This window comes from Sinocyclocheilus grahami, unplaced genomic scaffold (genome assembly GCF_001515645.1).
Source record: "Sinocyclocheilus grahami isolate Dianchi unplaced genomic scaffold, SAMN03320097.WGS_v1.1 scaffold1452.1, whole genome shotgun sequence".
Lineage (NCBI taxonomy): Eukaryota > Metazoa > Chordata > Actinopteri > Cypriniformes > Cyprinidae > Sinocyclocheilus > Sinocyclocheilus grahami.
This window is the reverse complement of record NW_015506631.1, coordinates 111,186-122,533: the sequence shown is the minus strand read 5'-3', so window position 1 is coordinate 122,533 and position 11,348 is coordinate 111,186. Positions and strand designations below refer to the sequence as shown.

Here is an 11,348-nt window from a genome sequence, read left to right as displayed (position 1 = left end):
AAAAAAGTCTCTCTAGACATTTTAGCAAATACAATTAAATAAAAATCTGTGTTGAGCTGTCACCTCATGGTGAAAGTACTTATTCAGTTACTTTTAAAATGCTCAACAAAACATGCATCATATGACAAACATCAGTTGCATAATTCATGTCATTCAGGAGCTGGGTCACGGGTGTCAAAGTCTTCTCTTGATTGTGGAGCACACACAATCATCAACTCAGAATACTTCTGTCTTATTTTTTATATTTCCTGGTAACAGTGGCCCCTCCTAATCACCTGAGCCCTATAAAAAGCAATGTGCGACTACAGAGCAAAGTGACTACACAGGGCAAACTGAAGAGAGGATTTTTTTTTCTGGTAAAACAAATTATATACTTACATTACTCCTGACAACCTTTATACAAATACCTATATTTGCATTATGTCTGGATCTTATTGTTGTTGTTTAAACTAAATTATATTAATGAATGGATTTCCTTTATTTGGTTATCATCTATAACGGCTGGTTGGACACTTGATTATTTATTTATATAGTCTTTGGAAAAGAGCATCTGCTAAATGCCTTAAATGTATATCAATTTTAACAAGCTATTTTTCACAGTACCTTTTCTATTTTCAAGATCTAAGAAGGTTGTTCTAGTTGATGACAATAATTCTACCAATTGTAATAGCTACTATGACATAACTATATTTATAACAAATATAATGAATATATAATTTTCAATTTTGTACATCGAAAATCTATTTTATAATAATTCTTTACATGTTTTGATGTACTATGATTTTTGTATATGTCAATTTCAGATTTAGAAGCAAGAATGTCCCAAACAGTCTTACCCGTGAACTCTTCAACACTCGTCATCCAGATTCAACCACCAACACAAACAACACCAGCTGGGACTGGGACAAATGCTCCTGTGCCTGTTTATGTCCAACAGGTAGCAGGAGTTTCTCCTCTTCATGGACTACAGGCATTTCTGAAAGGCCAACCAAAAGCCCTTGGGGTGAGACATTTTTCATAGATCCATATTATTGATTTTTTCCCCCCATTTGTGTATGTCAGCGTGAAGTAAGAAAATCAGAACATTAATAAATGATAGAAGAAGAAAAAAAAGCAGAGTTGTAAACATTAAAGCATACATAGTTTTTATTGCATAATGTGACTTATTGCCTTGGTGACAATACAATATAAGATGACAAAGACCAATTTAAGATAGCATTTACAGAGTTAATTTACAGTTTTGTGACTGGTAAACTGTAAATTATAAAAAGTGAAAGACAAAGAATGTTTTAAAGGTTGCAAACTAACAACAGATCGGCAACAGGGGGGTCACACATTACACAGTGTCTAGATCGCACAGAAGTATTGAAAAGCCATGTTTCACAACGAAACAAGTGAGAACTGAAACGGGAAATAATGTGAGATCACACAAGAGATTGGCGTTCTCGCACAAGAATGGATTTATTTCTGTAAAAATGGTAGCCTACAAAAAGCTTTGGCATTTACCTGCGATTTCCACAAAACTGTTGGCAATTGAAAATCAGGGCTAAAATCGTCTAGTATGAAGCCAGCATTTATTGTTGAGGACTATTGCATCTTTGAGCATACATTCAGTATGACTAAAATACTTAAGTACTCCTAAAAAGTATTTTACTCAAGTTGTATTGGAATTGGTGACTTCTCATTTGTAATGGAGTAAGGAATCTGTACTTTTACTAAAGTATACTTTTTTAGGTACTCTTCACACCTCTATCAGTATGGGAATTCATACATTGAGAATTCCACGGCATACATTCAGTATGACTAAAATACTTAAGTACTCCTAAAAAGTATTTTACTCAAGTCGTATTGGAATTGGTGACTTCTCATTTGTAATGGAGTAAGGAATCTGTACTTTTACTAAAGTATACTTTTTAGGTACTCTTCACACCTCTATCAGTATGAGAATTCATACATTGAGAATTCCACACTTGTTGAATATATTTTTGGGGTATTTTTCTTCTGCAATCATAAGTCCATAACTACAGATGCTATGAATTTAAACTGTAGATTTTGTTTTGATCTCCAAAATTTGAAACTGTTTTACTTTATCATTTTTCTTGTTCCTCACAGACTGTCCAGATTATGATTGCTCTGATGACTTTCCTGCTTGGGATCGTGTCTACAGTTCATGCAGACTCCATCTTTGTCTTTAGTGGTATTCCTTACTGGGGGTCGCTCATCGTAAGAAACAATTACAATTAAGTGATATGTCTTTTATAATTCAAGCTAAATTTTTCAACAGAAGCCTCAATTTTGGTCTTTCTCTCTCTTCTCAGTACATTATTGCAGGTTCACTCTGCATTGCTGCCGAAAACAAATGTAATTCACCCTCCGGTTTGTGTTTGGTATGTACTGTACATAACACTTGTTACTTTTAGGGGTCCAAGCTGCCTGATATAGACAGGTTGCATTGTAATAATATGATTAGCATTTTGGAGTAATTGATATAAACAATATTTTAACCCCCTTGAATCATTAAGTGTATTTCTTATCATTTAATTTCCAGCTATAAAAATTCTGCCATTTTTCATACTCCTCCTAGGCTGTTGGTCCAGTCTTCACTAAATTTTGCACATAGCAGCTAGGGATGTTGCTAGAAAAAAATTTATCTAATTGTTTTAGATTAAATTAATCACTGTGATGATATAAGTGAATTAATCAGTCTGTCAGAGCTCATTTTATCTCCTAAGCCCAACACCCAAACGTATTGAAACAATACACATAGACTACAGGATATTTTGAGAATTCTTACCAAAATGCATCAAAATTGCACCTGTAGGGGTGCAACTGAAATTCCTTGTAACATAACACTAATTTGACTAATTTGACTTGTCCCTTTTGACACCAGCGTATTTACTATAACCTAAACCAGCGGTTCTTAATCCAATGTATGTAATGTATGCAATCATACGTTACGTACAGTTTGTCTGAGCCGTGCATTCATAGGAACTGTGAGCCTTTATGCAGATTTGATGCATCACAGGAGATCACTTCTCAATCTCAAAATACTTTTATAGTGCACAATTAATTTAAACACCGTCAGTAATAGGTGTGTTCGACTTCATGCAGTGCTGCACAGACCGAACGGCAACTGACTTAAAGTAGTACATTACATGCCGGTTAGTCATTTAAATTTTATTGAGACAGCGCCGACCCAAGTCACTGTGACGTATAGCATCAAAGTATTGCGAGAGTAACTGCAGGAGCGCTAATGACGACAGCCGTTTCACTGTTGGATCGAATTCATCACATGACAACAATGATGCGTGTTTCGGTTTATTCTGACACCTTCAGTTCATATAACGGCAGAATCTCTTTTACTGTAGTCGTGATGTTATATTGAGCCACTTTTATCAAAAACACTGATAAAAGTATATTATAAATCCAATTTATTTTTATTTAAATAGTATGTTTATGTTTAACTTAATTCTTGGACAGATGGCGTTGTATTAAGCAGTATATAAAAAAAAGTGTTTCTGTTGTTTCATTAAAAAGTTTCTGAAATGTCAGTGTATTTAAAAAATATTGCATTTTGTTCACTTCATCTGTGACAAGAGTGATCAAACACCACACAAGCATCACTACCGGGAGCAGAAAGTGTCCGACTTGATGTATCCGCTTTTAATTCTGCCCCCCGACTGCAAGTGGCAAATCTCGCCAATCAGTCTGTGCAGCGCCACATGAAGTCGAACACACCTTATGTCTTAAGATGGTTCTTATGGACTGAGAAAATTTAATGCTGTCACGTATTACAAATACACTTCAAAATTAAATGAATTGCAAATACTTTTGAAAAATGCTAATCTTGTACAAATACTAGAAATGATGAAAAATACTTGGAAATTGTTTAAAAAATGGTTACACTTTATATATATTGGAACATTTATGACATTTTGCTTGCTTGGCTGTTTCCTTGATCTTATGTCGTCATTATGTTGATGTCTTCTCCGCCAGCCAAAGCATTGCTGATCATGGTTTTCTACTATCCATATATCTGCCCTTTCCAATGAACATGACAACACAGAGTAATCTCAGACAACTTAATCCAGATATTTTAATCACATCCACTAACTTGTTTGAAGAACCAATTTAGCCAGAGATCAGTTATCAGGATTAAAAGATCTGGCATCTATCAAATCAGGTGTGTTAAACAAGAGAGACATGCAAAATATGCATATCGGGGTTGCAAGGACCAGGTTTAAGCTGACCTAAACTATCAGTGAAGATTGATTGGACTGTAAAGAAAACACATTATTTTTGAAAAGACATATTTCAATTGTATCATTTAATAATCTACATAAGCCATTGGTGCTTGAACCCGATGATTGCTGCTTGCGTTTATTTATTTCAAGTAGTGTATTTTTTATCACACGCAATACATTTTTCTATCTACGTTAACATGATATGATAACAAAATGTGTTATAGTTTTTCCAAATTCGTTAATGTGTTTTATGTTTTCTTTTTTTTTTCTGCCTATAGGTGAGAGGTTCACTCGGAATGAACATTTTTAGTGCTTTAACCGCAGTCAGTGCCCTTATTATAATTTCAGTGGATTTGGCTATAGGACCAATGTACTACAGTTACTGCAATGATTATGGGTGTTCTGATTTTGATGGAAGGTATGAGGTATGTCACCAAATTTTGCATTCACATTTATTTAGTAATTGCAATAAGATGACTGTCTGGTCAGTACACCTGTCAAAAGTCAATCCTTAATCCACAATCATCTCTCCAGTCTTTTCCCAATATTTCAGAAATATCTTATAGATTTCTTACTATTAGTGATCATGTATAATGCAAGGCGGCATTGACATTATACATTTGTGTTATTATTATTTGTTGAATTTCCTCTCAGACCCTCTTCTGGGGAATCGGTGGTGTATTGCTGATATTCACCTTGCTTCAGTTTATCCTCTCCATATATCTGTCAGCATTTGCCTGTAAAGTTTCCTGTTGCTGTTGTCCTCCTCCACAGGTGAGTAATGCATCAAATCGGGTTCACAAACTTTTTTGTCAGCTGAAACTCAGATATGCATATAAAATGGAAATAGTTACTTGAGGATGTTCATACTTGGGTTCACACTTTACAAGAACCAACAAACACTACAGGTTACATTACATTACAATTTTTCACTTTCAAATGTTTAAACCCTCAAGCTTTTAACATGTAAAATGATTGAGCTTTAGTCTTCTGTCCCCAAAAACATTGGAAATTATGTGAATGTCAATAAAGTGAACTTAGCACACGTTGTGTTTCCAAAGGTTAAATTCGCAGCACTTGCAGAAAAGAGTTTGTGAGAAGCAGCATTTACTGCCGATTTGTACATGATGACAGTACAACTCTTCATTCATTGCTACCATTTGGTGGATTTTATGTCCCCATGAAACAATACTAGGGGTTTGATGACACTTAGCTCAAGAGATGATATTGAATAATGAGCATATGTAATAAAATAACAATATCCAAGCACTGTAAAAGGCATTGCCACAAACTCACCTGACTGGTTTCTCTCCTATATGATTTCACATCAGTCACTTGAGACCTTATAACTGCACATGAGCTTCTAACTTCTGATTGAAGCTGTGTGTGACCTTCTAACTGAACTCCTTTCCTCAACTTTCCATCTAATTAATTACATGATGCACCGATTAATTAATCTAATTAATTACACATCAGTTTTGGCTGAGAAATGATGCCCCCACTAAAAGATAATTTAAAGTAATCGCTGTGTTAAATGACTAAAGCATTGAATAGACACTACAAAAAGATTTGTTTGATATTTCAAAAAATATATATTTTTAATATTCAATATTGCATAAATAATGATTATAAATGGTTATTAATGTTACTCTAAATATGAAACTAAAACTTTCAGTAGGTCACAGCCTTAATGAGTAAATCTTTCAGTCATTCATTTAACTGATTTGTTCAAATGGCTGATTCATTCACAAATTAAGTAAGTGACTGTTTTTATTAATGGCTCACAGAATCATTGACTCGCTTGTTTATTGAATTATTGTATAAAGTTTATATTACATTTGCAATCGTGCTGATATCTGACAGCTGTTCACCTTGACAAGAAATATTGTCATGTTTTAACATCACAAGATCTTGTCACACACCTAAACATCACTGAATATTTTACTGTATATACTGCTTAAAATGTTAAGCTTTAATACCACATGGTTTTACATACATAGATATACCCTATTAACTAATATTGATCAGTTCCTAAGAATACAAAAAAAAAAACTTTTTGAAGCACTTGACAAATTGCCATGTTCCCATTTCCCCCTTTCTCTTAAATCACATAAAATACCATTAAATCACATAAAATACCATTCACTGTGATACATGTTTTTATGTACAAAACCATTAATATAGTTTGTCACTCAAACTCCACTCCACCGTTACATTGGTGCTACTTGTCCTTTAAAATCTTAAGCATAATGCCTTAAATCACATTACTCGCTAGAAGTGACTATTTCATTGGCGAGAAAGCAACTTCAAAAACAAAGCATTAGTTTTTCTCTCTACTCCTAATTTTTGAAGACTAAAATATAACATGTCCACCCTGTTGTGTCAATTTACACTAGACAAGAAAGTGTATAATAAATAGATTTTATATATCTATTGATATTTTATGTTGACATTTTCCAAAATTTCATTTTAGAGCTAGTAATGGAGGCTTGAGCCATTTATATGCAGACATCGAAGTGTATGTAAATGACCTGAGTCTGTGGGTCTCTGTTTAGCAGCAGTGTCTGTACTAATCACAAAACCTGTAATATTAGAACTGTCTGTCAGTGTTATTACATTTATGGTATTTTACAGTAAGAAGACATAAAATGCTACATGTGGATTTTTCCAAAGGTGCCGTATGTTGCGCAAGTTTTACCTCCACTGCCCTGTGGTTTTAGGCCCTGTCATTTCCATGATCTTAACAGCTCAGAGGTAAAAGAAGCTTGAAACACCAGTTTTTAATTGAACAAAGTAAAATGGTACACAAAACAATAAAAACACAAAACATCATTATTTGAATTTAGTGTTGATTGTCCTTGTACTGGAAATGTGTAAAGCACTGAGTAATTGTTTCAATAATCATTATACAGCTAATCAAGGTTTTTTTTTTTTTTTTTTTTTTTGCAGATACCTGTTATCAGCAACCCTTCCATGCATCACCATCCTGCAGAAATTCCTCCAAGATACAGTGAAAGTAAATAAATATGAATAGTAAAAAACAAACAAAAAGGGGGTGGGTGGCTGGGGGTTGGGTCCTGGGTTCTGTGTGATGCTTTCATGGGGCACAGGGGTTTCCCATTGGTTTCCTGTCCCTTACCGCTAATGTCCTTTCATTAAAAGAAGAGATAATGAAAGCCAAAAAAAAAACAGTTGATCAGATAATTATATACATATATATATATATATATATATATATTTTTTTTTTAATTACATGTGTAACAGTAACTTTAAGACACTACTATTTCCTGATTTTCTTTTGTTAGTTAAGTCAAAGTTGTCTAATCATCAGTGAATCTGGGTAGATTGTTTTGAACAAGTAATTGTGTAATACTGTATAATCTGTAAGAATAAAGCATCCTGAATAAACAACAACAGCCTGGCAGGAGAATGCCAATCTCCTGGAGGACATTCATATAATTAAAACGCCATTAAACAGGAAAATGTGATTCTTAATCATGGGTGATCGACCCGTCTCATTAACTCTTCAATATAGCCTTCCTTTTTTCCTTAAAACATATTAAATACAGATACAGTAAAACTGTTTTAACAGAGATTATACTAGAACTACTAAGTTAGAACAAACAATTTTATATTGTTATCGTGTCTTTAACCCAAAGTGTCGTACATCTTCTGAGAACTGTCCTTATCTCATGAAGTGCCAAAATGTGACCTAAATACTCTGCTGAGAACTCAAGAAACATTAATTACAATATTTGCACCCTGGTAGACTAAAGCCCTGTACTGAACAGAGGTGAAACTGCTTCTAAAGCCGTGATGAAACGTCTCTGTTACATAAGGTAACCCTCGTTCCCTGAAGGAGGGAACGGAGACGTCATGTCGTGACCGACGAATTGGGATATCGCTTCGATAGCCCAATCTACTTCGAGTGTAAACTAAACGAGTCAATGCACATTGGCATGGAGTTATTGCATCCAGCTGCCGCTGATCACAGCGTGAGTATAAGGCAGCAGGTGCAATGCATACCAGGTTTTCGCTTCGGAGCCGAGCCGGCGACCCATTAAATACAGATACAGTAAAACTGTTTTAACAGAGATTATACTAGAACTACTAAGTTAGAACAAACAATTTTATATTGTTATCGTGTCTTTAACCCAAAGTGTCGTACATCTTCTGAGAACTGTCCTTATCTCATGAAGTGCCAAAATGTGACCTAAATACTCTGAGAACTCAAGAAACATTAATTACAATATTTGCACCCTGGTAGACTAAAGCCCTGTACTGAACAGAGGTGAAACTGCTTCTAAAGCCGTGATGAAACGTCTCTGTTACATAAGGTAACCCTCGTTCCCTGAAGGAGGGAACGGAGACGTCATGTCGTGACCGACGAATTGGGATATCGCTTCGATAGACCAATCTACTTCGAGTGTAAACTAAACGAGTCAATGCACATTGGCATGGAGTTATTGCATCCAGCTGCCGCTGATCACAGCGTGAGTATAAGGCAGCAGGTGCAATGCATACCAGGTTTTCGCTTCGGAGCCGAGCCGGCGACCCGGCCGCTCAGTGGTGGTACAGCAACCCTGGCAACGGGACGTGACGTCTCCGTTCCCTCCTTCAGGGAACGAGGGTTACCATACGTAACCGAGATGTTCCCTTTCAGTCGGTCACTACGAGTCACGTCGTGACCAACGAATTGGGCTCCCTACCAAAGCACCATGGTGCTGCCCCTTCCAGTGCCCTGTGCGAGCCGCCTGCGCCCCTATCTGGTGTAGGCCAGGGCTCGGGACAAGTAGTTCCACTCACCATTTTTCAAAGCACTACCTTACTAAGTGAGACTGGATAACACTGGGATAACATACCCACTCCACTTGGAACAGGGACGCTGCATTTCGGAAGCAAATACACATATAGCATCCGTTTAGGTGTATATGGAGAAATGGAGGTGATTGTAACCCTCTTGGAAAGGCAGAAGTCTGCCGGGGAAACACGGGCTCTATGGCTATACCGTGGGCTATACACATACGAGAACCGCTTAGGTCTCAATATGGAACCCAGCCTTCCACGGTTCCCGCGGATTCATCGTGAAGGCCCGGCGCCGGACGTTCCGCCGGACGTTCCGCTGCCGAGGGTGACGGAGGATCAAAACGGGGTCTACCGTAGGACACTCTTGAGCAGTTTTAGCAAGCTGACACTAACCGGGGCCTCTCGGCACCACTACCCGTTTGAGGTGAGAACACAGGAGGATACAGAATACGGAGGCTATAGAATCTAGCGATGTGTTGGGGGTCGCCCAGCCTGCAGCCCTACAAATATCTGTCAGCGAGGCGCCACGAGCCAACGCCCAGGAGGATGCAACACTTCTAGTTGAGTGAGCTCGCAGCCTGAATCCACAATCCAGTGGGCCATCCTCTGCTGAGTGGGCCATCTATAAAGAAGATGCGTTTCTGCGTCAACATCTTGAACGGTAGCCGATGAAGGGCCCGGTTCAAAATTCGCAGGTCCAAGATTGGCCGTAACCCACCACTTTCTTGGGTACAATGAAGTAAGGGCTGTAAAACCCCAACCTCATATCGGCTGGAGGGACCGGCTCTATCGCATCCTTCGCCAGTAGGACTGCGATCTCTGCCCGTAGAACAGGGGCATCAGCCGCCTTCACTGTAGTGAAGCAGATACCGCTGAACTTGGGCGGGCGCCGGGCGAACTGAATCGCACCAGCGGGACCCACAGCCGTACCCGCAGTGGGGCAGCGAGGTGGAACACAGGGACTCAGCTCAGGCGGCTTGTGAGCGGGCCGGAGAGGGATGAGAGTGTGGGGTGCAAGGCTCACCTGGTTCCACGGGTTGGCAGAGGGTGCGTGAGTAGGGCCTTTGTTGACGCTCTCGAACCGCCCACTGCTGCCGTCTGGCGAAGGAGGAGGATGAGTGACTACCCTTGCGAGTAGCGGAGCCTGGTTCGCAGCTCCGAGATGGCCATCTTAATGCCCAGACACGTGAGGCAGCGATCGTGACCATCACCCGGTGCCAGGTAACGACCGCACCCAGAAACGCACGGGTGAAACGGCATCCTTATAAGGACGATCCGTCGTATTTATAAAGACACACCCGTGTAGCTCTTTTAGAGAAATTTGCTCTTTTTTAAGAAATGCTCCTTTAGTGCTGAGGCGCACAGGGGAGATGGCCGCTTTGCAACACGACAGGGGGTAGTGCAGCCTGAAGTGCGCAACCCACTCAACACTGGAACGACCACCGCTGAAGCGCCATCCCGCCAACACAGAAAGCTTCCAAGAGCGTGCTGAACTCATAGTTCTCAAAATAAACAGAGCAGAACGATGTTGTCGCTCGGCTCCGAAGCGAAAAGCTGGTATGCATTGCACCTGCTGCCTTATTATACTCACGCTGTGATCAGCGGCAGCTGGATGCAATAATTGCATGCCAATGTGCATTGGCTCGTTTAGTTTACACTCGAAGTAGATTGGTCTATCGAAGCGATAACCCAATTCGTCGGTCACGACGTGACTCGTAGTGACCGACTGAAAGGGAACTGTGTTTACCTCAGTCAGGGCTTTTTGGGTGGGCATAAGAGTGGGAATAACTTGATTTTTTAATGACTTGATGTTTTAATAATGTATGTAGATTATTTAGTAATGTTACTTAACAGTAAAAGAGCATTTTGATTTGTGAGTATTGGAAGGGATAAACTGTTTTTAAATGCATTATCTCATAAAAGGGAAGGTATTGTGTAGTGAAATGTCAGGTTTTATGTTCTGGTAGAAGTGGCTAGTTTTATCACCACTCCTAACCCCCTGAGCTCCACCTGCTTCTTTCTGGGAAACAGCATCAGCAATTACAGTTATGCCATAAAATATGCCTTATCTCATTTCAGACAAGTAACCTATTAACAACAGGGGGGAAAAGTGCAAAACGACCTGAGGACTGGATTTTTTCCCCCCTGGAAAACAATATTATGTACTTAAAAATGCAGACAAAAAGCAGTAGTCATCAATTGTGGTTTGTTTAGTTTTGTTTTAAATTAAAATTTTATTAATGAATGGTTTTGGTTATAAGTGGATTTATAAGGGCTGGTACAGTGCTTTTTTAAATG

The 11,348-nt window shown here is 38.5% G+C and overlaps 1 protein-coding gene across 1 annotated transcript; it reads left to right on the top strand.

The window, feature by feature from the left end:
- The first annotated feature begins 332 nt into the window (after positions 1 to 332).
- Positions 333 to 11,137, top strand: LOC107570389 (membrane-spanning 4-domains subfamily A member 4A-like). Its single transcript, XM_016256620.1, has 9 exons — positions 333 to 356; positions 804 to 1,003; positions 2,113 to 2,223; positions 2,319 to 2,387; positions 4,523 to 4,669; positions 4,899 to 5,018; positions 6,918 to 6,998; positions 7,194 to 7,260; positions 11,130 to 11,137. Exons 2-9 carry the CDS (start codon positions 818 to 820, stop codon positions 11,135 to 11,137), a joined length of 789 nt encoding a protein of 262 aa, XP_016112106.1. The 5' UTR covers positions 333 to 356; positions 804 to 817.
- Positions 11,138 to 11,348: the final 211 nt, after the last annotated feature.